Raw genomic sequence first — 27,554 nt, 5'->3', positions numbered from 1 at the left:
TACCATAGCTGATTACCACAGCTGATGTCATATCTCTGACAAATATGTATGGGGCATGCATCCCCGAACAAACAGCCTCAATACATGTATTGTAAAGTAATATGTCATGTTTTGGTTGTACTTTGATTAATCTCAGTCATTTACGATATTCTGTGTAACCTCTTCACATTGTCTGATTTCAGGGTCTGGCTGCAGTAATGAGAGTGGTTCTGGTTGAACTACAACAACTATGTTTTCCTTATCACCTGGTTCATATTCTGTTGTTTGTTTCATACTTCCGTGACTTTCTGACGGTTTAAGAAAGTTATCAGAAGTATCAATTTCTTTTGCCACGTCACTCAACTCCTTTTTCATTACCATAGATTCTTTTAAATCCAAATCTGACATTTCAGGGCTCAGAGTGTCAGTTTTAAGATCTAGAACAGAACTATCTTCTTTATCGGAGTCATGTGTCGTTTGCATTTTCCATGTCTTTCGGTCAAGCCTTGTCATGGAGATTCGTGAACCTGCACGACAAATGCTGACATCCTTCTCCGTGTTTGTGACCTTGATGCGTTCGTGGGGAATACATATGTACACAGGACGGTAGATGATATACATTTCGTTCTCATTTTCCTCCTCATCCCCCGTGTAAACCTGTCCAACCTGGAACTCAGAGCTAATGTACATCCCACCTTCAACATTCTCGGCAGCCACATCTGCAAAAATAAGATATTGACAACAATCAGACCACAAGGAAGATATCAACTTTGATTTCAAGGAATGTTAATGAGATTGAGAGTAGATTCTTTAAAAAGCAAATACCACAATTATCTTTCAATTTTAGTGAGGGCTTTATTCTATCTGATCATGAAATACATCTATTTACTGTATAATGTTTTCAATAGTTATTTAATAGAGGAGACAGGAAAGGTACACATAAGAACTTGTTGAAATCATTAAACAATGTGATTGAATAGTGTTATTCTTTAAATCATTTCAAGGGAGATAACTTCAGCACAAATTGTATGTATGTTTATAATTAGAGAACAGGCAATTTGAAAATAACCAGACAGAGATTTGAACTGGGAATCTTCTAAATTGACTAATTTTGAGAAAACACAATTTAGGAAACTTGTTCCAGGGATAGAGCCAACACTGTTATTTTCTATTAAGGTTAGGTGGTTTCTGTATATCCCTTGCCCAGATACTACCCAGTATGTAGACTGATTGAAGAGTAGGGAAAATGAAGTATGAAAATTAATTACAACAGGTTGGAGTAAATACCCAATTTATGAACCTGATTCCAGTTTCCCTATGGTACTTGCAACAGCATTACATTTTGAAACCAGGAGCCACTGAACTCTGGTTCTGCTAGACAATGATCAATCTTTCCTAACCTTCAAGATTTTTTTACACATAATATACAAGATATACAATTTACAAATATGTTTCTTTCAAAAAAATATATCAGTTATCCTACAAGAAATAATAGGAAAGTAAAATTCATGCATGTACTTACCATACTGCATGATGGGATAGGGGGCATTAGTGATCCGATAAGGAGTGGTTGCTATGGTCATTGGAAAATTGAGTTCCAGCACTTCCCCAGTATCTTCCATCACAAGGCCAACCTGTACAAAATATCAAAACATTAGAGTCCTCATTATATATGAAATAGATAGGTTTTTTTTACAATATACAGTATGTCATGTTTATTTTCACTTCCAATTTTTTTCAATAACAAAAGACAAAAATTCTTTTAAAAAAATTAGGTTTAATATATAAATTGACATTACTCCCAATTTTCATTTTGTTTTAAAAATGCTTTTACAGGACCCACATACATGTAAAAATGCTTGGCAGGCTTAAAAAAGGTGACCACTGTCCATTGCAGTTTCAGTATAATTATTAGCAAATGCTCCTTTTTAAGTGTGTTGATCCCCTGGGCTTAAATACCATAGGTTGTTCCATCTATCTCAATGTGTTTTACTCCCAGACTAAACACATATTAATTTCTTTCTGTAAAATGTCCATTTCCTTAATTTTGTTTAGAAATCTACATCTTGAGTTTCCTCCGTTACCTGTAGTGTGTAGTAGATCTGTATCAGGTTACAGACATCCACTAGGGACGGGGGCATGACAGGAACCTGTAGGAAGTTCTGTAGATTGTCGAACCTTTCTGTGTGGTTGGGATTCACACTGTCACCCTTGTATTCCCATACGCGATGGCTCACATCCTTCCGTAACCCAAGGACACCCTTGTTTATAAAATACTCCACGTTCTGAAAAAAGAAGAGAAAAACAGTATTCTTGAAACTAATCTAAAACATCCTTTCTTCTCAGCAATATTGATACAAACCATCCTTGAATTATTCATGTACGGGTAAAGCTGTATACAGCAACACCTTAATACTTAATAAATGACCCAAATGTACCTCTATGGAAAACAGGAAAGTACCCATGTGTAAAAGGAACAAGAGATCCCAGAGGGATCTTGGCGCCCACCATTTGAGAATCTGTTTTCAGTTCTTGAAGATTTGTTTATTTATTTATTTTTTTCTGTTACAGGTGTTGTAAATGTTCATGAACTGGTCTTCATTGAATGTACTCAATGATGGCACAAGATATTTTTATTAAGCACCTATAGCAGTCAGTTACAGGTGGATAATGGACATGGTCTTGAATCAATATGATAGAATATCGAAGAAAATATGCTTGTGCTGTATTACTGTCGACATCCAAGATGGCTGCCTGTGGGCCAACTTGATTTCAAATCAGTCCAAAAAAAGTACAATGCACAACTAGGGAACAAGGGAAACCAATACCTATGAAATATCAGAAGTATCCATCCAGTACTTCCTCAGAAATAGAGGTAACAAGATTTTACTCTCAAAATCCAAGATGGCTGCCTGTCAGCGATTTTGATTTCAGATCAGTCCAAAAAGGTACAATGCACAACTAGGGACCAAGGGGAACCTGCATATGAAATTTGAAAAGATCCATTCAGTACTTTCCCAGAAATAGCGGTAACAAAATTTTACTTTCAAACTCCAAGATGGCCGCCTGTCAGCCATCTTGAATTTGAATCAGCCCAAAAAAGGTACAATGCACAACTAGGGACCAAGGGGAATCTGCATATGAAATTTGAGAAAGATCCTTCCAGTACTTTCCCAGAAATAGCAGTAACAAACTTTTACATTCAAAATCCAAGATGGCTACCTGTCGGCCATCTTGAATTCAAATCAGTCCAAAAAAGGTACAATGCACAACTAGGGACCAAGGGGAACCTGCATACAAAATTTGAGAAAGAACCATTTAGTACTTTCCCAGAAATAGCGGTAACAAACATTTACTTCCAAAATCCAAGATGGCCACCTGTCGGCCATCTTGAATTCAAATCAGTCCAAAAAAGGTACAATGCACAACTAGGGACCAAGGGGAACCTGCATATAAAATTTGAGAAAGAACCATTTAGTACTTTCCCAGAAATAGTGGTAACAAACATTTACTTCCAAAATCCAAGATGGCCACCTGTCGGCCATCTTGAATTCAAATCAGTCCAAAAAAGGTACAATGCACAACTAGAGACCAAGGGGAAACTGCATATGAAATTTGAGAAAGATCCATCCAGTGCTTTCCCAGAAAGAGCGGTAACAAGAATTGTTTACGGACGGACGGACGGACGGACCATGGACCACAGATGCAGGGCGATTTGAATACCCCACCATCTGATGATGGTGGGCTAAAAAGATGACCCATATATCATATGAATGAATAAACATACCTGTGTATCCAAAATACATGTATGCTTGACAAATGATGCCCCTACTTTTATAGAGAACAGATGAATCTGTTGATAAATGATCTGAATACCTTTTGGAGTCTACATACTTGTGTTAATAGACTGTATAAGTGGACAATAGATCCATATATAGCTGTACAGGATCCACATACATGTAAGAGTAGAAACAGGATCCACATACCTGTAAGAGTAGAAACAGGATCCACATATCTGTAAGATTAGAAACAGGAACAACATACCTGTATGAGACGACACAAGATCCAAGCCTGCTGTCCACTACCATTCTGTATCTCCACCTTGAGTCTGATGTTGTCACCACAACAATAGGCACTTCGTTCCAGCGTGGCATCAAGTGCTACAGGACCCTTTGTGCAGCACATGCAGCATGTGTAACGTTTATCAGCTGCCCTGGTTGGAGTCTGAATGAGAAAACGAAAAGAAAATGAAAACTTCAATAAATCATATGCAGTGCGTGTACCGTAATCAGTAATTTTTTAAGGGGGTTTATTTTTGGTGATTTTGTGAATAATCTCAATCCTCAAACTGACCACAAACTGACCACAAACTGACATCATTATTTGGAGGACATTCATTAAGCTGTATTTATCAACAAAATCAAGTATCAACTAAATACTGTGTTTGTTTTTTGAAAACCCTGAAAAATGAATCGCTGGAAAACATAGGACTTTACAGTAACATTTATAAGCTGACCTGGTTAGATCTATTGATTACAGCATAAAAAGTGATCACAAAGCAAGAATATTGTATAAATTTCCAATCTTGTTTATTTTAGAGTCAGAAAATTTCTTCAGTAAAATCAACTGAATGACTTCAGAAAATTATTATAGAATGTTGTAAACAAGAGTCAATAGGGTCTGTATCACTCACCTGGTTTAGCTTTCTACTTGATTAATTTAAACTAAAGAAAACATTTAAAACACTTGTATCTATTTCCCCTATAATGAGCTTTCCCTCATGCCAAAGGGGATTAGAAACTTGATTCCCCTTTACCCAAGAATGCTTCCAATCATTCCTACAAGACTTTTTAAAGAATTACTCTATATCCACTATTGGGCCTCATCCCTCCACCCAACTGATTTTCCTCAGCCAAGCATGCATGGAGTGGGAGCAGGGAGGGGGTAGGTGTCAGACCCAGAGTTTATACACAACTGATTCTTTCATTCAAGCATGCTTCAGACCAAATTTGTTCAAAATCCACTGTCATTCATGACCAGTAGCAATTCATAAGGAAAGCTGACAGGCACCGGACAGACGAGGTATCAATGAAAATTTAAAAGTAAAGGATAAAAAATTGATTTTGTTTTTAATGAATTTTTTTAAATCCCTTGGGTTGCCCTTATTACAACAGGTGTCCTGATTACATTCAATATGGTACACTTAAGTTGATTAAATTGTTTCAATAATCAATTTAATTGAGCAAAGCTTCTTGAATGTTACCTATAGCATGTATACAATACACTAGTACCATAATCTACTTAATAAGCCTGCCTTTCACCACACTCCATTCTTTTTCTAACAAAGAAGATAGATCAACTTAAATGAAGTCTGTAAAGAGTTTGATTACTGGTGATTTACCAGTCTTTATTTGACTTTCCCTCAATCATATATCCAATGCAGCCATCATTTACATCATTTCTTTTTCAAATTATATTCTTGCATAAGTTTCAGATCTCATGACATTTTCCTCTGTAGACAGTTTAAGAACTCTCTTTATGTGTTTTTGTAACTACACAGTGCACTTATTAGAATGAATTTGGTATTATATTTACTGAAAACTTATTATGGGGACAGAGGAAGAGGTGACAAGATAATTTACGGATTTTGAGATGTTTACCATGAATGAAAAAATTTATATTGCGAGCTTTCAAAAATGTATGTTTCCTTTAATCAGTAAAGAATGCAAATGGAAGGATCCACATTTGATAAAATCCACTGGACTTACCAGGAAACGCTCATCCATACAGTCAATGTGTGGTCCTATTATAGAGAAATACTTGACACTTTGTGGGGATGAGGCGTAAGGGATATCCATGGTACCTCTCACATAGTACCGTATTGTACCCATCTTACTCTCCAGGGAGCAGGGGAGAGCACTCTCAGGTAGTTTGAATTCAAAGGGATATCTGTGGTTTCCTCGGGGCATGATAGGGGCAGCTCCATCCTCCTTCTTGTCTGTAATACACAAATGGATAATGTCGGATGAAAAAAACTATCTTTTTGAAGAAATGTTGAGAATATTGATCCTGTTTTCTAATTAAAATTGATGCTACATCTTCTAATTAACAAGACTTCAGATTATATAATATGCATCCAGTGTGTTACATCCTTAGATTTAAGTGAAAGTCAAGAATTTCAACATAAAAAATATGATATTCAGCCAGTCTTATTGAAATGTATCAGTTTTATATATAGATGAAAACAAGTCACAAGATGGCATCATCGATATGACAATTTCTATATTGTAGCATTTATATACATTTAATACCAATTAAAAAATGAAAACATTTAAGTCGCATTCTTGTTAGAGTATACCATTATTGAGGGTGATTGGTAAAATTGGACCATACTATATCCTTAAAGGGGGTTTCAGATAGAGCTGTCATGTGACTGGTCAATTTAAGATACAAATACATCAGTAAAATAAAGAAAATTTTGAAACAAGTTTAAGATCATATAGTTTTCTATTGTCAACGTCCTTCTGTAACATATTTTTGTTTGATACAAACTAGATATAGAAAACCTAGAGAAAAAATCGTGAAACCCAGGTAAATGTGTTAACAACCATTCATGTAGTTTACACAGCATGGCAAGAATTGACAGAATAATGATTTCAAAGCTGTTTTCCAAAAGCAGGATTTCCCACTTTCGGACCTCAGCCAGAAGTCTTTTGGGACACAGGAGACGACAAGGACAACATCCCATTATCTGAGCTTATCCAGTATAATAGTGTACCAAAAGATGAAGAGTTAAGTTCCATGATTAAATCAGTATTGACACCTCGGCACGCTGGGATGATGGTAAAATAATCACATCAATCACCACTGTTTTCATAAAATTTCAAGAAAGTACATGTTTTGATACTTGTCTTAATATGTTTGTTTATTAAGAACTGCACTATCGACTGCCTCCAGAATGAATGACAGTTATAATGTACTATTCCTATGATCCTGTGTAATTCATTTTCAACTAGTTTTGATGTACTTTTATATTTTAGTATGGAATAGTCATTCTCAGTGAAAGGATCAGACCTGTCACATGACAAAATAATTTGTCATATCAGGTCGTATCAAATTTTTCACTGCCAAATGAAAACAAGAAAAGCTTGGTGACTCCCTATGAAGACCAAACAATAGGCATAGTGAGGATATGTAATAAGAAGAAATGATAAAAAAAACATGTTCTAATCCCATCAGGACTCGAACTAGTGACCTTTTACTCTAAAGACAGACACTCCACTGCTTCACTAAAGGGAAATTAATTCCCACCAGTAGAGACTAGTTAAGTGACAGAATTCGCAACTTCTGTAGATAGATGTTAGGTGAAGGGTGTTCATGTCAGAAGAAATTCCCACTACCAGAGAACAGATGTTGAATTTTTCATTAACAACCATTACTCAAAACAGCTTCCTTTGCCAAGAAAAAAGTATGTAGATCATGAGCAATATTCATGCCCCATACTTTGAGCAAGTTAACTGCTGAAAACATGAATTAAGGAAAAAAATTAGTGTCTAAATTAGGAATTTAGGAGTAAATAACTGTCCAAAATGATGACCTCTTTGTGCAAATTGAATGTTAGCAGGCTCAAATTACTGTTCAAAACAGATATTAGGCAATAGTACAAGTGATTTCCAGTTTACTTAACCTCAGTCTATTGTACCTATCCCCTTCCAATGGGAGGTTGAGTTAGTAGACATTTAAAATACTCCTGGACTAATATTGGAATATTGGAATAAGTAGTAACAAGATAATTTCACTTTATGACTCACGAATGAAAAATGTTCATAATAAATGGGAGCAAGAGGTCCATGGGGCATGTATTACTCATCTGGATTTTAAAGTCTAGCAATGGTATACATGCCTATAGGTTTGCTATTTCAGATTTACAAATTACAGCTCAGTCACAAAACCTCTTAAGTAGATTCTCATATCACCACTGTCTTTTCTCTTTTGATGCCCAGTAAGAGTTGATATGCTTAATGGGTTGTATATGCCACACACAAGGGTCAATTCTTACACCAAGAATTTGTTTATCACTTGATGCCAAGTGTATCTAATCATACATATTACATATAGCCTTGAATAAGGGTCAAGGTAATTTCTTTTCACAAACTTTGTATGGCTTCATCCTAGAAATCTATCAGCTAAACATCATGCTTCTATGTCTTTAGGTAAGTCAGAAAAAGTTGTTATAAGGTTTAAACAAATTTGATTCCGTTTTTTTTGACAAATTTTGTTGGAACATCATCTTAGAAACCTGTAAGCCATATACCATACTTCTACCCCATAATGGTTTATAAGCAGAAGTTGTTTTAAGGTTTTAACAAATTTGACCCATGTGAGCTTGAATATTGGTCAATGTCATTTCTTTTCACAAAAACTGCTGGGCTTCATTCTAAGAACCTTTCACTGAAATACCATGCTTCAGCACCTTTTGGTTTGTCAGAAGAAGTCATTTTAAAGTTTTAACAAATCGATCAAGGTCATTCCTTTTTTGCAAACTTGATGGGGCTTCATCCAAGGAACTGCTCAGCCACATACCATACTTCTGTGCCTTTTTGTTAGTCAGAAGGCATTGTTCAAAGCTTTTAACAAATTTGACTCCTGTGACCTTGAATACTGGTTAAGTTAGTTTATTTTTTCAAACAATTTAGGGCTTCATCTCTGCAACTCAACCAAATACCATGACATTTGGTCAGCCAGTTCTTGAGAAGAAATCTTTTAATTGAAATGAAATGAAATATGCCAGTTCATGCACCATGGCATAAGCATACTTGGCCATTTGGGCCATGTGAGCTAAAAAAAACTATAGAAGTCACTGCTGCAGTTTTCGAAAGGTCAGAAATATGAAAATGTCAATGGATGACATACAAAAGACAAAAAAGTTTTGTTCTGTGATCTTAAAAAAAATCAGCAGTTTAGAGGTTACAAGTTTTAAGACTTTGACAGATTTTTGAGTCAAAAGGTTCAAACCACATCAATATACAATGATCCTTTACACATCAATCAACTAAATTTACCAAGCAATCAATCATTCTACCTCGATCTGAGATCAATCAGTGTGCTTGATTATTTGGACCTGCTGTTGTGGTCGACACAATTCATCCTCTACGATTTATTTGTGTATTTTGCTATCAGCCATTGTTTGAACTGTCTGCCATATTTTATGACCATTGGGACCACTAAGTCAATATTCATCAAATCAGCTCAGTGGAAAAGTCATCGACAGACTGCAGAGTTTGAATAGAAGTTGATTGAAAGAACAGGTGTACGGTCACATTTTGATTTGGAACAAAATTGGCCTTTAACCCATTTCCTTGGTCAGGTAATGCATTAACAGGAAAACGACATCTTCAAACTGCATCTCTTAGCTAAAAGACTCTAACATGAGGCCCAGGGTCCTGAATGGTCATCTGAGTGAACTCACCAACAGAAACACTTGAATGAAAAATGCTATTCGTACATGGACAGAAGAGATTAACTTTAAGAACCTTGCATCAGTGAAGAATACCCCTGGTATATGATTCTACAATATTTGGGTACTAAGAAGAGTTCTGTAATTTCAGATAATTTGATCCTTTATGGCTATGCCTATCAGCCCTTGGGGGTCAGCATCAGTAAAGCACCTTAAGACTCTTCCATCCATGAAGAGTATTTGATTCTACCATATTTGAGTATTGAGATGAAGATTTGTTTTCAAATTTCAGCCAATTTGATCCTTTTTGGCCATGCCCATCAGTCCTTAGGGGTCAGTCTCGGTCAATATGTAAATAGCATCAAACTGTCATCCTATACTAACAATTCTAACTAGGTTTGATCGATTTCCAATAGAAAATATACAAATTATGCTCAAACAAGTAATTTTCCTATATAAACTATAACAAACTTGACTCTCTTCCTGGGGTAAATGTGAGACCCCAGGATCATAAAATCTGCAATTTTCCATTCATGAAAAATATTTTATTCTATCATATTAAGGTATGTATCGAGAAAAAGATTTAAAAAATTTCTGTCAATTTGACCCTTTTTGGCCTGCCCCTTCAGGCTCCTAGGGGATGGGGACCATATATTTCGTGGAAGGTTTTTGCCAAATTTCAGTGAAATTTTCAGTGGATTTGCCAAAAGAAGTAAAAACATAGAAAGTTTATGTACACATGACGGACAATGCCGGACAAAAGATTAGTGCAATGGGTCACCATGAGACTTTGTCTCAGGTAATTTAAAAAGTACTGAAGAGCCACAAGATATATTCAGAAGATTGGCTAAAGAGACCTAGTATGTATCTATATGAAAATGAACACCTTAACAACAGGCTGGCACAAGCTATTTGAGTAACAGCATAACTATAAGAAATTTTTAAAAAGGGTGTGTTATCAGATAAAGATAGAAAAGTTTGACTCAATTCCTCAGTTTAGTAATCTTTGTTATGTCTGCATACACTAAAAAATATGGAAACAAGATTTCAACAAACTGAGATTCACTTCGGGCTACTTCTATAAATTCCTTGGGAAATGTTGTTAGATATTCTTGTATAAAATTCAAATGTATTATGTAGAATATCGATCAAGGTCATTTCTTAGCTACTTTGTATCACTCCCTGCTAAAATGGTAGTTAAGTAGAATGTCATGACTTTTAGCCTTTCTGTTCTGGAGAAAAAGACGCTTGAGAATTACAATAATTATGAAGGAAAGAAGAAAGGAATGGAAGGAAGGAAGGAAAGAAGGGGTTAAGGAATGAAGGAAGGAAGGAAGGAAGGCTGACAGACAGACAGACAGCTAGACAGACAGACAGACAGATAGACATATGACGTGAGATTTAAAAAAAAGTTTTCCATCAAGGTGCACATATCAAACATACTACGTTATATTCTAAAGACAAAAGCTTGTATGCTGATATAGCTATCAACTAAATTGACAATAAAATCTTGAGGCCATACAGTAAGTTCTGTCTGTGTAAATTGTCCTCTCGATAACCTCGGGGCTCTTAATGAATGATGGTGGAAACACAGCAATATTTATAACACTGCCGCATGTCTAGAATAAACCTCTGCCAGAACAGAAATTGACACCATCGTTGGAGTTGAAATGTAGCCAACTTCTTCTCCTATTTTGTTTGATTTGTTTTTTTTAGAAATGGTAGTAAGATTTATGAAATCCAAAGTACGTCTATTGTGAGAAAATGATAAACAATGTTTCTGTTCCAGTTTTATGTGAAATTGAAAAAATGGGAAGAAAAAAGTGAGTTTTTTTATGTTTAAATGGTAGGAATAGCTCATACATCTGAAAGAATGACTTTACTGTCCACAAAAAACTCATTAATTATTAGCAATTTGATACACTCCAAGAAAGTCAACAGTTTCTGAGAAGCTCTGATCTGTGAGAGATATTAAAATCTTTTCCTTGACACAAGAAAGTCAATAGCAGGTGATATAAATCAGGCCAAGGTGTATTTGTTCAGTAAACAGAAGATAACCTTCAAAACACAGACTCAGGTAAAAAATAAAAGTAAGTGCAGAAAGTGTAATATGCAAGATTTTCTCACGATTGGTAATCAATTACGTCTGCGATTTCTGTCAATATCATTATACAGCGGGTTATACTCTTACTTCTCACTAGGGATTTACACATCAGAAACTATTGACATTGCATCTCATTTGAAGGTTCATAACACAGAAATTTGCTGTTTAATATCATGAATAGAATTCTGTGTTTGTTTGTTTTTTCCCCCAGAAATATTGCTTTATCTAGACAAAGGAATTAAAATGTACCATATTCATCCGACAATAAGTCCATGCCTGGTAATAAGACTGCCCATAAATCACAAATCCATGCTATTCATTGACTTTGAGCAAGTATTTTGTCAGTTTGCCCCTTAGTGTAATTCAAGATAAAATTATCAATCATTATTATTATTGTATTAACAATATTAACTATCATTTTTATTCTTGTGGTTTATAAATGTATGAAACTATTGTTTGACTGAAAGTCAACCTCTTGTTTTTTTTTTGAAGACAAGGATAATATAACCAAGGTGCTGAAGTAAGCTTTGTTTATCATTAAGTACACTTTTTAATTTTTACCTTTAAATAAAGCCAGAGTTGACTCTTTTTTTTTAACTTTTTATCCTAATCAGAAACTGAAAGTTGAATTTTCAGTCAAGGTTATTTATACATTCAATAACAAAAGGTCCAATGGGCCTGCAGCACTCACCTGGCATATATATATACCTCAAATATGTCTCTTGGCCTTTAAGTTCATGAGAAAAAGTCGTCTAATATTTTTTAAAAATTTGACCCCTGTGACCTTGAACATAGGCCATTTTTCCCTCAAATTTTGCCTTTATCCTAGGAACATACCAGCCAAATATCATGCCTATAGGCCTTTTAGTTCATGAGAAGTCGTTTAAGGTTTTCACAAATTTGACCCCTGTGACCTTGAATATAAGTCAAGGTCATTTCTTTTCCCAAACTTTGCCAGACTTCAGCCTAGGAACATACCAGTCAAATATCATGCTTCTAGGCCATTAGTTCATGAGATGAAAATCATTTAAAGGTTTTAACAACTATGATGATCAGATCCCTTTGACCTTGAATACAGGTCAAGGTCATTTCTTTTCCAAAAGTTTGTAGGGTTTCATTCTAGGAATATACTATCAAAATATCAAAACATTTGGTCCATTGGGTATTGAGAAGTTGTTTAGAGGAACAAGAGGCCTAACAGCCTTGACATTCTTCTGAGATAAGCAATACTGAATGTAAAGGTTAAAGGGTAGTTGTCAAGTGTCATGAAACAGAAATTCTGAAACTGAAGATATAGTAAGCCAGTGTCAATACATGTATACCATCAAAACTCTTATCCTATATCAATAATTCTTATGAAGTTATTTCCAGTGGGAAATAACCAACGTTATAAAGAGTGATAACAAATTTTCGAAGTCAAAATTCCAAGATGGCCGCTTGTGGACCATTTTGTTTTTTCTGATGAGTACCAAAATCCAATGGGCACAATTACGGATCATGGAAAGCATGCATGAAATTTGAGAAAGATCTATGCTGTAGTTATCAAGAAATAGTGATAAAATACTTTCAAACTCAAAATCCAAGATGTCCATCTGACAGCTATTTTGTTTTTCTGATCAGTCCCAAAATCAAATGGGCACAACTAGGGACCAAGGAAAACAACCACGTGCAATAACGAAAATTGTTTATGGATGAATGACTAACAAATGATGTAGTGCGATTTGAATAGCCCACCACCTGATGATGGTGGGCTAAAAATAGTAAGATAACATTAACAACATTGTACACATAATGCAAATGTAAACCCATCAGCCCATAGGGGTCAGCCAAGGTCAATATCTCACCGAACTGTCAGCTTATATTAATAATTCTAACAATGTTTAAAAGTATTTGGTTCTACATGTTCTGCATATTGATAAGAAGGTTTTTGAAACTTCAGTCAGTTTGATCCAATTTTGGCCCAACCCAACATACCCTTGGGGTCAGCCAATGTCAATATGTGCATCTCATCAAATTGTCATCTTATACTCATAATTCTGACCAAGTCTAAACTATTTCCAACAGAAAATAAACAAATTATGTTCAAAAATATAATTTTCCTTTATAAACTATAGTAAACTTTACCCCCTCCCCTGGGGAAATGTGAGACCCTGGGGTTTTGAAATTTTCAACTTTGGTTAAGCTTTTCCATCCATGAAGGGGGTTATACCATACGTGGGATTTGAGAAGATTTTTGAAGTTTCAATCAATTTGACCCCTCAGACCCCTAGGAGTTGGGGTCCATATAATTCACAATTTTGGTGTGCCTTTAACCATGGAAAATTTTTGAAAAATTTCATTGAAATCGTTTCAGGATTTTTCCAGAAGAAATAGAAAATGACAAAAGGGGATGGTAATTGGTCTCTCTGTGATTCAGATAACCTAAAAACAACTAAAGTTTTGACCTGTGAATATTTACAGCTACTAGGGTATGTGATCAATTTTTTAATGCATGTTGGTACTTTCTGTGGTCGTTTCAACTAGCATTTCAATATCACTTGATGAATATTTATATGGTGTATATCGTTACTGGTCACAAAAAAAGACTGCCAAATAGGATATTGTCTGGTCGATACTATTAACAGTCATTTAGCTGCCTAGTGCACTATTATCAGAAGCGCAATCTATTGAACTCTGCGTGGACATATCTGTCTCCAGAGAGAACAAAAAGATCATTAAACATGTCCATGTAATTAAATATACAGAGACCAGTACCATTACTATGTGATTATGTTGGCTGTAGATTAATTAGACAGAATAAGTAGTATGTTTGTTAACTACCACGGTGCACTGAGGTTGACTGATAAACATATGGTGAAGATTATTAGCCTCAAAATGATTCTGCAAATTATCTCAAAATAAGTAAAATTTCAGACGCATGGTAATTATCTGTGTACTCCTTAAAGAATGCCATCAATATTTCATGGGTATGGCATTGAATTTAAATACTCTCATGAGTGTGTTGACCATGTGACTGAAACTATTGCATTCTGACTCATATAAATCATATTCAACAGGAACATAGAGATAATTACATTTATTACACTTTTAGAATTCCCTTTTTTATATCAAAAAACTGTTTTAGAATATCAGAATCTTTTTGCCAGGTGATAACTACAAGCTTTATATCTTACATCCATTCTTATAAGCCAATGAAAACTTCAGGTCCCATGATTGATATCTATATTCATTGCATTGTTTTAGATTTCAATATCTTAAACCAAATATTTTTCAACACAATTCAATATTTCTTTCTTCAACTAAAATCAACATTTTCATTCAATTAATAATTTCCACTATTTCAATGGTAACTTTGTAAAAAGAGGTCCAATAGGCCTGTGATGTTTCGCATAACTTAGCTTGATAGTGAGTCCAGGCCAAAATTAATTATACATTCTACAGTTACTTTAAGCTTTAATCTATGATATTTAAAAAATTTTTGCCCTTCACATCAGCGACCTTCAGGGCAAATATTACTCTCATGCTCTCAAATGTTACTCCTTTAATCTTAAAGACATTAAAATCTTTTAATGCCTTGACCTCTGTGACCTTTGAAGAAAGTCAAGTTCCTTCCAATGAAGAAATTTAATATTTCTTTATCTCAGTGACCTTGATAGTGGTACAATATTATTGATTTTATCTCAGTGACCTTGATAGTGGTACAATATTATTGATTTTATCTCAGTGACCTTGATAGTGGTACAATATTATTGATTTTATCTCAGTGACCTTGATAGTGGTACAATATTATTAATTTTATCTAACTTGATGCCATTCATGTTACATTGGCTTTTTGTATTTAAGAGTGGTTGTTTAAAATTTGAAACTACAGAGATGGATGCCTATAACTAAAGGATACATATGAATAATATTTTCATCAATGTAGCCGAGACTTTGGAATTGAGTCAAGGTCATTAATTTGAATGAACTTAGAAGTCCTTCCTCCCAGCATGCTGCTGGTCCAATTTCCATCCCCTGGGCCACTTGGTTATTGAGAAGTTGTTTCTAGATTTTTTAACACATTTGACCCTTGTGACCTTGAAAATGTTATACATTTGTTATGCTTTTCTTCTGAATGGAAATAGTTATAGGAAGCCTTATTAAAAGAGAAATGATAATTGCATAATAGATTTGCAACATCATTAAAGTGATATACAAAATGATAAGTTGTTTTAAACACACAGCAAAATCATGTATACTTAGTACAAAACCTGCACATTGGGAAGCCATGATATTATTTGCTACAGACAGGAAGTGACATCACTCACCTTTGCCCCAGACAATCCTCTTCTCATCAATATAATATTCGTCGTCTCTAACATTACGTCTCTCTCCCGCTTTGTTAATTTTCCATTCCACATGCGCTTTGCCTCTCAACACCAAACGGATACCTGAAAAATAGTGGTGACATTCATTTCTCATGGCCTCTTACTTGCATGAAATGCGTATGATTTTTGACATAATAAACACTGTGGGTACTACCAGAATAAATCAACAAATGTTCGTGAGCAATGATTTAATTTTGGGAACAGAACAATTACAGTCAAGAGGCTAATAGGGCCTGTATTGCTCACCTGGTTTTGATTGACAGAAATTGTTTTTTTTAAACTAAAGGAAAAGACTGCCAAAGATTTTTATCTATTTCCCACTTTGGCCGGCCCTACCTCTTTGCCCCAAGGAGGGGGGGGGGGTCAGCCCAACCATTTATACAGAAGTTGTATTCACCTATTAGGATGCTTCAAACTAAAAGACAAAATTTTGACACTTCTACATAAGATAAAGGATTTTAAAGAATACTTCTGACCAAAGTTGGCCAAAATCTGATTTGTTGATCATGGTTGATAGTGGTTTTAAGAACAAGAGGTGCACAGGCCTTACAGTCATCTGACTATAAAGACATTTATATGAATAGGCCTAAAATGAATTGCTCAACTGCTCTACAGCTTACAAAAAAAAAATGTTGGTTCATAAAAACATTTTCTGCGATCTTGAAATCACATTCTTTATACATGCTACTACAAGAAAGTCATTACTCCAGACCAATTGCTTGATATATGAAGATCTCAAACCATTTAACCAAAGAAACCTTCGTTATAGGTCAAGGTCAAATCATTTGAATAAACTGGTAGTCTTCATCCATTTATGTTAAAGAACTAATATCAATAGCCTAGACCTTTTTATTATTGAAAAAAATTTGTTTGAAAGATTTTAACATATTTGACCCCTGTGACCTTGAAATTAAGTCAATATGAACACACTTGGTAGCCCTTCATCCCATCATGCTACAGGTCCAATATTTGCATCTTGTGTCTTTTGGTTATTGAGAATGTATTGGTTTACATTATCAAATTTGATGTGATCAACAGTCTGTGCACAAGGTACCTATACACGAAGAAAAGTATAAAAAATTACTTACTAACCACTCTAGGTTTTTACCAGAATAAGACAATTCAGTGAATTACAGTCCCCTACCAACATACTGCTTCACCAACCTGAACCCATAAACCAAGTATAAAGTTTCAATGACTACTAATGTAGGAGATAGACCCAAGACAAACTTCTTCTTTGATGTAGGTCAAAGTTTAAAATGAAGGTCACAATGACCTACTTTTAATATGTGACAAACTATCTCACCAAGGTGACCTGTATCCCAAGAACAAGATTTCCATGTTTAGTAGTGTATGAGATAGGGCCAGGACAAAAAGGGAGCTTGAATATAACGTCCTACTCATGATCAGGGGATGGGTTTATCACAGACAAATAAAGAAGCATTAACCTATGGTCTTATCACACAGCAGTATAAAAGAATAGGCTTAATAATGGACATGAACCTTTTGTAGGACAAATAAGGTAAGTAATCATTTACATTTTAATTGAAGGCGCCGTTTGAAGTCAGACTGATAACAAAGGTGATGTATTTTACAGTCACTTTAACAAATAATCTCTCACATTTCTTAGCCAAGGGAACACTTCTCTAGCAGTGTTGTCTGACATAGTGTGACAGTTCCGACACTATATCTCCCAAGACAACACTTAGAGGAACAGTTCCCCCAGGAAAAGGACATAATAGATTTAGTACATCACGCGACAGTAAACCTTGTCTGATGGCGATCCGAGCTCCTGGGATATACATATCTCCATTCATTGTTTCTGACATTAGGCAATAAAGACAGAAACTGACTAATAAATCGAGAATTGAGTAATTTACATACAAGTCAGGGGTCACTTCACATTTCCTATTCACTTTCCCTGCACAAATTTCCTGAACACAGTTATGGTGAATTTTGTCAGCTGTTCAGTGTTTGTTGTGACTAAGCAAATAAGTCCAAACACTGTGTTAAAACTGGTGAATGGAAGACTGGTATGACAAAACGTCAGATCTGTAATATCTGATATTATAAATAATGGCTAAATTAACTGTAAATTGATTTTTTTTTGCAATGTGATAAATTATCCTACCATCAAATTATAAGCTCTACAGTTAATCATCTGATAACTGCTTAAAGATTCTGAGAAATCTTGTAGCTTTGAAAGTGGACCATAGAAATCTATTTTAAGAAATTTGATACCCTTTCACCACAACATGCTTCAGGCCAAATATAAAGAATCCAAAGCCATTGTTGATTCTCATTTTGATCCAAACGAATTTGAAATCCTGTCATTTATCTTACTAGAGACGCACGTGCCCACATAGTCATATAAATATGAAGACTTACAACAGGGAAAATGTTTATCATTTTGATATTCACACCATTTTCAGCAAAATCCCACTAAAAGTCTGTTTTCCAAAATAGCAGTTGTAACCATTAGTGGGTCAGAAGTCATAACATAATGATCATATGTCAGGTAGCAACTTATTAAGTAGAGATTGGAAACAAATTATTTGAAACCTTATTTGGTCCTTCCTCAAAGGGTCAAATGTCTGTGAATTCTATTTATACAAAATTGATTCCTTCTTTAACCAAGGATGCTTCAGACCAAATTGGAACAAAATCTTGCCATTTCTATAGAAGAAGCATTTTGAAGAATTTGCTCTACATCCAATATTGGGTCCCACCATTCCTGTCCCCAGGACCAAGTCCTACAATTTATACAAAATTGATTCCTACTTTAACCAAAGATGCTTCAGACCAAATTTGGTCAAAATTTGCTTATTCATTCATGACTAGTTGTGATTAATAAGAATCAAAGAGCCGAAGGCACTTAAAGATGCTGTGCATGAAGTATCAAAATAAAGGGATAAAGCAAGTGATTATCAGAATATAACTTTATGAAGCATATATTTGATTTAGCCTCTTATTGGAAACTATCAGGAAAGGGTATTTTCTATATATGACAAGTACCATCATGACTGATGACACTATAAACCATTTACGACAAAATGAGACTTCAATTTCAAAAAGTGACCTTGAACATTACCCTATGATATATTTGCTTGTCTAAGGTAAGTAGGTCTAAATGAACATAAATATGGAATTTAAACCCTGAAACATTGATTGATTTATGCTATCACAAAAAATAACAGTGACTAGGGTATATTCAAGTTGAACATGTTCTCCGATGGCTGATGTGTGATACCAGAGTCGTGTGGGATAAACAATAGATCCTAGAGAGATATCTGCAACATAATTTTGCAATTTTTCTTTTCTCTGAAATTGCTTCTAAATCGATTACACACATCTTGGGATCAATGTGCACACATCTAGGGACAAACAAAAGCAATACTTATCATACAGAGAAACTAGAGAATTATATACCCAGTCATTCTCAATGCAAGAAATTTAAAGAAATAAAACAAATGATAACTGTAAAAGTCCATGAAGGCTGCCTATTAGCCAGTATTTACAAAAAAGTTTATTCCATATCAAAATGATGTTTAAATCAGTCTCAAAATACATAAAGCACAACCAGGGACAATCATCTGGAATGTAAGATTGTCAAACAATTCAGATCTTGTCAAGAAGTTGCAGCAAGTTCAATCTGTTGGAATTCATGTTTATTGGTTTATAATGTTCCACTATCTGTAATAATGCATTCACAAATCAGTGAGGGTACAAGTAATCAACCGTCACTGAAGGCTGTAAGTGGAGGTTCTAAACTAGTGCAGCTTACATAAATCCATATCCATGGATTTCAAGATAAGGACAATATAACAACAAAACGGAAATAGTTGAAAGGTTGCATTGCCTCTAAAATGGACTTCACACTTTCGTTTTTTCACTGTTAGGACTTACCACAAGAAACATTTAAAAAACATTTTAATTTATTTTAATAGCATATATCATATCATAAGGCAGTTTACAACAAGTCCTAAAATATGATCTTAGGAAAGACATGTCATAAACATTTCCAGCTACATTAAAATCCATCAAAGTCATTGCTACCATTTCAGCAGTTGGTTAAACAGCACCAGTGTTATGGTGGACATCCATGTCAGAACTAATGTGCAAACACCCCATTGAAATATTAAATATTTATAACATTGATGTGATGTCATTTCTGTAATGATATTTGAACCTCTTCTACACAAATTCCATTTAATTTCTATGTCAATATTATGGATGAAATACACAAGATAAATGAATTAATTTTTTGCATTGATCACAGACCTGCATGCATTTCTATGGAGGAGATGAAGACCACTATTTTGATTTGTACTGCAAAAATATGTCAAATCCACTTACAATGTCAAATATGTTGCTTGATTTTATTCAAAATACCAAAAAAAAAAAAAAATTGAAGCATGCGAACCTTGCAGGATCCTGTGTTTATTTTAACACTTTTGCACGGTAAGGTTGGCTGCCAAGTCGTCTGCTTGAATTCAGATTACCACTGCGTTGTTTGAGAGCTTTTCTTATCAGAGATTGAAAAGTATCCACATCCCATGGTTATTATGCATTATGAGTAGACAAGTCTGTCACTTTGAGTAGAATAAGTGTTTGAGCACTGTTCCCATTCAAGCACTGGTAAGGTTAGTATACGTCAGTACTGCTGGCCAATATATGACAGTACAGAGGAGAAAAATATAAACAGAGAGATTCAGTAAAATCTTCTTAAGTTTCAAAAAAGGTTGGATGTAATCATCATGATTTTGTAATTGCAATTTGTCATATATGACATTAAACATACTTGATATTAACAGGATTTTGCTTGTTCTCTTTAGTAATAATTCTAAGAGTAGTTTACCTGATATGAATAAATGATAAAAACATGATACAGTATTGATTTTATACTTACATTCGGACATAAAAATAAACATGATCCTATGAATAATTTGTAAAAAACTACAGTATCGGTGCTATTAGGTCAATGGCACTATTGAATTCAGTTTAAGCCTTCATAGCTCACTGAGTGCAAAATGGTCAAACCTTCATAGCTCAATGAGGGCAAAATGGTCAAACCTTCATAGCTCACTGAGTGCAAAATGGTCAAACCTTCATAGCTCACTGAGTGCAAAATGGTCAAACCTTCATAGCTCACTGAGTGCAAAATGGTCAAACCTTCATAGCTCACTGAGTGCAAAATGGTCAAACCTTCAGAGCTCACTGAGTGCAAAATGGTCAAACCTTCATAGCTTACTGAGTGCAAAATGGTCAAACCTTCATAGCTCACTGAGTGCAAAATGGTCAAAACACATGTCTTTATACATAATCCTATAAGCTGTATTTATATATTTATCATCAATAAAAATGTTATATCAACAAACATTACTTTGACAAGGACTTCATAAAGTGAACCAAAATCAATATGTTGTTGTTTATTCTCATCACAATAAAATATGTGTAACTCAGATTGTCTTCCTTATATTCTTAATGTCATGTGTCTGTGTAACTCTCTAGATTATTGTCCTCATGTGTCTGTGTAACCCTCTAGATTATTGTCCTCATGTGTCTGTGTAACTCTCTAGATTATTGTCCTCATGTGTCTGTGTAACTCTCTAGATTATTGTCCTCATGTGTCTGTGTAACTCTCTAGATTATTGTCCTCATGTGTCTGTGTAACCCTCTAGATTATTGTCCTCATGTGTCTGTGTAACCCTCTAGATTATTGTCCTCATGTGTCTGTGTAACCCTCTAGATTATTGTCCTCATGTGTCTGTGTAACTCTCTAGATTATTGTCCTCATGTGTCTGTGTAACTCTCTAGATTATTGTCCTCATGTGTCTGTGTAACTCTCTAGATTATTGTCCTCATGTGTCTGTGTAACTCTCTAGATTATTGTCCTCATGTGTCTGTGTAACTCTCTAGATTATTGTCCTCATGTGTCTGTGTAACCCTCTAGATTATTGTCCTCATGTGTCTGTGTAACTCTCTAGATTATTGTCCTCATGTGTCTGTGTAACCCTCTAGATTATTGTCCTCATGTGTCTGTGTAACCCTCTAGATTATTGTCCTCATGTGTCTGTGTAACCCTCTAGATTATTGTCCTCATGTGTCTGTGTAACCCTCTAGATTATTGTCCTCATGTGTCTGTGTAACTCTCTAGATTATTGTCCTCATGTGTCTGTGTAACTCTCTAGATTACTGTCCTCATGTGTCTGTGTAACCCTCTAGATTATTGTCCTCATGTGTCTGTGTAACTCTCTAGATTATTGTCCTCATGTGTCTGTGTAACTCTCTAGATTATTGTCCTCATGTGTCTGTGTAACCCTCTAGATTATTGTCCTCATGTGTCTGTGTAACTCTCTAGATTATTGTCCTCATGTGTCTGTGTAACTCTCTAGATTATTGTCCTCATGTGTCTGTGTAACTCTCTAGATTATTGTCCTCATGTGTCTGTGTAACTCTCTAGATTATTGTCCTCATGTGTCTGTGTAACTCTCTAGATTATTGTCCTCATGTGTCTGTGTAACTCTCTAGATTATTGTCCTCATGTGTCTGTGTAACTCTCTAGATTATTGTCCTCATGTGTCTGTGTAACTCTCTAGATTATTGTCCTCATGTGTCTGTGTAACTCTCTAGATTATTGTCCTCATGTGTCTGTGTAACCCTCTAGATTATTGTCCTCATGTGTCTGTGTAACTCTCTAGATTATTGTCCTCATGTGTCTGTGTAACTCTCTAGATTATTGTCCTCATGTGTCTGTGTAACCCTCTAGATTATTGTCCTCATGTGTCTGTGAAACTCTCTAGATTATTGTCCTCATGTGTCTGTGTAACTCTCTAGATTATTGTCCTCATGTGTCTGTGTAACTCTCTAGATTATTGTCCTCATGTGTCTGTGTAACTCTCTAGATTATTGTCCTCATGTGTCTGTGTAACTCTCTAGATTATTGTCCTCATGTGTCTGTGTAACTCTCTATATTATTGTCCTCATGTGTCTGTGTAACCCTCTAGATTATTGTCCTCATGTGTCTGTGTAACTCTCTAGATTATTGTCCTCATGTGTCTGTGTAACCCTCTAGATTATTGTCCTCATGTGTCTGTGTAACCCTCTAGATTATTGTCCTCATGTGTCTGTGTAACTCTCTAGATTATTGTCCTCATGTGTCTGTGTAACTCTCTAGATTACTGTCCTCATGTGTCTGTGTAACTCTCTAGATTACTGTCCTCATGTGTCTGTGTAACTCTCTAGATTATTGTCCTCATGTGTCTGTGTAACCCTCTAGATTATTGCCCTCACTTATCTTTTATCACATTTGTGTGTAACTCTCAAATGTTTGCCTCATGTGTGTTGTCATATCTGTAAGTCTAGATAGTTCTCATGTGTGTTGTCATATCTGTAAGTCTAGATAGTTCTCATGTGTGTTGTCATATCTGTAAGTCTAGATAGTTCTCATGTATGTTGTCATATCTGTAAGTCTAGATAGTTCTCATGTGTGTTGTCATATCTGTAAGTCTAGATAGTTCTCATGTGTGTTGTCATATCTGTAAGTCTAGATAGTTCTCATGTGTGTTGTCATATCTGTAAGTCTAGATAGTTCTCATGTGTGTTGTCATATCTGTAAGTCTAGATAGTTCTCATGTGTGTTGTCATATCTGTAAGTCTAGATAGTTCTCCTCATGTGTGTTGTCATATCTGTGTGTAACTCTCAATAGTTCTCCTCATGTCTGTTGTCACTTCTGTGTGTAACTCTAGATTGTTGTCCTCACATGTGTGTTGTCACTTCTGTGTGTAACTCTAGATTGTTGTCCTTACATGTGTGTTGTCACTTCTGTGTGTAACTCTAGATTGTTGTCCTCACATGTCTGTTGTCACTTCTGTGTGTAACTCTAGATTGTTGTCCTCACATGTCTGTTGTCACTTCTGTGTGTAACTCTAGATTGTTGTCCTCACATGTCTGTTGTCACTTCTATGTGTAACTCTAGATTGTTGTCCTCACATGTCTGTTGTCATTTCTGTATCTCTAGATTGTTGTCCTCACATGTCTGTTGTCACTTCTGTGTGTAACTCTAGATTGTTGTCCTCACATGTCTGTTGTCATTTCTGTAACTCTAGGTTGTTGTCCTCACATGTCTGTTGTCACTTCTGTGTGTAACTCTAGATTGTTGTCCTCACATGTCTGTTGTCACTTCTGTGTGTAACTCTAGATTGTTGTCCTCACATGTCTGTTGTCACTTCTGTGTGTAACTCTAGATTGTTGTCCTCACATGTCTGTTGTCATTTCTGTAACTCTAGATTGTTGTCCTCACATGTCTGTTGTCACTTCTGTGTGTAACTCTAGATTGTTGTCCTCACATGTCTGTTGTCATTTCTTATTGTAACTCTAGATTGTTGTCCTCACATGCCTGTTGTCACTTCTGTGTGTAACTCTAGATTGTTGTCTTCATGTGTTGTCTGATCTGTGTGTAACTCTAGACTGTTTTCCTTGTGTCTGTTGTCAGATCAATGTGTAACCTTACATTGCTGTCCTAATGTGTGTCGTCACATCTGTGTTTGACTCTAGTTTGTTGTCCTCACATGTCTGTTGTCATATCTGCCTGTAACTCTAGATTGTTGTCCTCATGTGTGTTGTCATATCTGTGTGTAACTCAAGATTATCATTTTCATTAGCTATTGTCACATCTGTGTGATACTCTAGATCATTGTCCTCATATCTCGGTTATCTTCTCCAGCATTTAAATCAGGTATTGATCCTCTATTGCGTGTTTCTTCTTCACAGCGAGCTTAAGACGAATCAACTTCCCATTATCACGAGAAATGGATTGTTTTAGATCGAGATGAATTATTTCCTTCCTGACAAGAGTGTCTGTTTTTCATTGCAGCAGTCATACTGTTAGTAGTACGGAAGACAACGATTTATATAACCCGTACATCTGTGCCCAAAGAGGAAGAAAGCACTTGACTTGTATTCTTTCAAGTACATTTATTGTACTCTGGAGGTGTATATCCTGAGGAGAAGTCACAGGACCAGAATCCCTGGGGAAGAACAATGACTTGGAATTCTTCTAATTTGGAAAGTTGGAAAGATGCCAAACTCCAACCCCTCTTCCGAAAACTGCCAGATGTCGAAAATATTTTCATGGAAACAAAATGGAAAAATTTCCTTGTAAAATCTTCTCTTATTCAAAAAGTGAAGGATTTTAAAACTGGCAATAAACACACATTTATTGATGTTTAAAAAGAATTTTTAAAAAATTCCATTCAGTAGCTAGACCTACAAGATGGTAGTGTCTTTGCCCCCTTAGCTTGTTACACAATAAAATGAGGTTCTAGAATCTGGAACACCAATACACATGTAAAACAACAAAAAAATAAAAAAAAAAATGCTCAGTGTTTGACAATGAAAAACGAACGAAGACAATGTCATTCCTATTATCCTTCTAACTTTGAAGGTCAGCTTTACCTAAATCACTTTCAGTGTGTTCACACTTCTCTCCGTGTACCTGGTGCTACATAACTTTGTGATACAGTATCGGCTCTGTGTCAATTGATACACATGAATATATGCATGAACTCATTCTCTGTGCAATTGCTTTTGTACTCAATGTATGTTTGTTTCAGGAGAGTATTGATCAGAAAGCACATCCTACCCGGTTAATGGCGCACACATCCTACCACTCAACAACCCATTAGTTTAGCATTATTTAAACAACTTCATTTTTTTACCTTAAGCATGTCTATAGCTGTAATAAAGCATAGTTACAAATATATCCATCATTTACATGAATATAGTTTTTAGTTCTAATATAACATTTATATTTTTTATTTCTTCTATCATTTAAGCATCGCAATAAATTTTTTTTTAATCTGAAAATTTCTCAGCCTCTAACATTGAGTTACAACTCCCAATGGAGTCTCCTCCTCAATCTTTCAGTTTATGCCAGTAAATAAAACTTACCGTGTACTTTTATATTCTCTGTGACCCGGGCAATGACATTTCCAGTCAACACCTCACCAGCATAATAAACATCTTTGTCAAGTTCGATGTCAAACTTTTTCACGTAATCCATGGCGTGCACACTATTCATTTAAAGGGTGGCCACTTTTGCTTGTCAGATTCAAATGTCATAACTTGGTCAGTCTACCTCCTAAATATGTCCATTCCTTGTCACCTCTACAACAGAAGAAAAGTTCATCTTTAAAACTTGGCATTGCTCAAATAATCAAATCTGATTTCAGTGTTCTTATCTTAAGAGTCCTTAACCATAAATCATAGGAATATTTTAAATCCTTATATCTTTCTTCTCTTTTTGTGTTCTTCTTTGTATCCCTGGAAATCTCTGTCAGAATGATGTGAACCAAGTCACAAGTCTCCTACATCCATTCTGTGACTTTCCCCAGAGTTTGGATAACACCATATTGATCTCACAATAAGCCCAGTACCAATACAAAACATCTTATGTCAAGATGTGGCCTCAATGAAAAATCTTTGGTTAAAATTTACAGAACTGAGATAAAGGATATAGATGGGCTTATTACTGGACATTTAGGCCAATTGCTAAATAAATACTCTAACTACACTACCAGTGTCATTCTTGTTTTTCGTTCATTACAAACAACTTCAAAAGCATTCATATCTGCTGCAAAATAGTACTGACCGAGAGTGTTGACACACATGTACTGACATAGACATCGGATATTTGCACTAGTGATACATGGTGATAGGATATCACAGACAATGGACCAACAGATCACAGCAATGTAAGCCATGATATTTCAACAAAAACATATGGTTTGATATCAAATTAGCAATATTACAAATGTCAGGGATTTGTGAAATCAATACAATATCAAAATTGTAGGTTTTTGTATTAATCTATCAAACGTTAAACAGGAAGTATTATTCCTATAACATAACAGGTTGTTGGTCAACTGATTTCTCATCGGACACTGTATTGGCTATGACACGCTTCGTAAGTTTCTCATCATGCGATCCTTACATTGCAGGAGTAATGTTGGTATGGAATTACATACACAAAGAAGTATTAGAAATGTTTATTTAACAACCATTTATATAATAATACTAATTTTTATGTTTAATTGAATTTTTTCTGATCAAAATTTTTTTAACGTGAAAACACAATTTTTGGAAAGTAACATTCAAATTCCAAGATTATGTAAATGTAAATCTGTTTTCTCGTTCTCTCAATGCACCCCTACTAACAGCTCGTGGACTATTCTATTTGATCTCAAGATCATCAGGACATATTAATAAAGTATCAAGATGACACACTCATTTGGAATGATGAATCAGCACCATTTAATTGTTGATTCGTTACTGTCAGTTTGTAGTTTGTGTTATACAATATCCCCAGGACAGGCATCAAAGACAACGCTGTGTAGCTGCAAAATGAGGACAGGATTCTGATATAAGTACACTGCAGCTATGTGATTAAATCATTTTGAAACAGCTAGATATTCTCACTTAAAAAAACATTTATCTAACAACACACAGAACATGCTTTTAATCTTCGATCACCCAGAATAGACAAGGCTGCATATTAAATACTGTAATATATAGATACTTAGTTCTGGTTAACTTGTGGTAATACTAACATTCATTAGTCTGATCATCCGTATCTACATTTAAATA

General features: G+C 35.1%; 1 protein-coding gene across 1 annotated transcript; it reads right to left on the bottom strand.

The window, feature by feature from the left end:
- On the bottom strand, positions 1-25,989 carry LOC132543222 (arrestin domain-containing protein 3-like). The gene is made up of 7 exons (XM_060206706.1): positions 25,860-25,989; positions 15,848-15,970; positions 5,748-5,977; positions 4,024-4,203; positions 2,064-2,264; positions 1,502-1,613; positions 1-698 (listed from the first exon to the last, which is right to left on the bottom strand). Exons 1-7 carry the CDS (start codon positions 25,987-25,989, stop codon positions 133-135), a joined length of 1,542 nt encoding a protein of 513 aa, XP_060062689.1. The 3' UTR covers positions 1-132.
- Between the last annotated feature and the right edge of the window lie 1,565 nt (positions 25,990-27,554).

This window comes from Ylistrum balloti, unplaced genomic scaffold (genome assembly GCF_031769215.1).
Source record: "Ylistrum balloti isolate Yb309-2 unplaced genomic scaffold, AGI_CSIRO_Ybal_v1 Utg369578, whole genome shotgun sequence".
Lineage (NCBI taxonomy): Eukaryota > Metazoa > Mollusca > Bivalvia > Pectinida > Pectinidae > Ylistrum > Ylistrum balloti.
Note: the sequence above shows the minus strand (reverse complement) of the source record. Positions and strands in the feature narration are given on the sequence as shown.

Coding starts and splice junctions, on each gene's coding strand:
- LOC132543222 (XM_060206706.1), bottom strand. CDS start 25,989: ATGAATAGTGTGCACGCCATGGATTACGTGAAAAAGTTTGACATCGAA. Junction 15,971..25,859: donor AGAGAATATAAAAGTACACG/GTAAGTTTTATT, acceptor ACTATTTTTCAG/GTATCCGTTTGGTGTTGAGA. Junction 5,978..15,847: donor GAGGATTGTCTGGGGCAAAG/GTGAGTGATGTC, acceptor TGTGTATTACAG/ACAAGAAGGAGGATGGAGCT.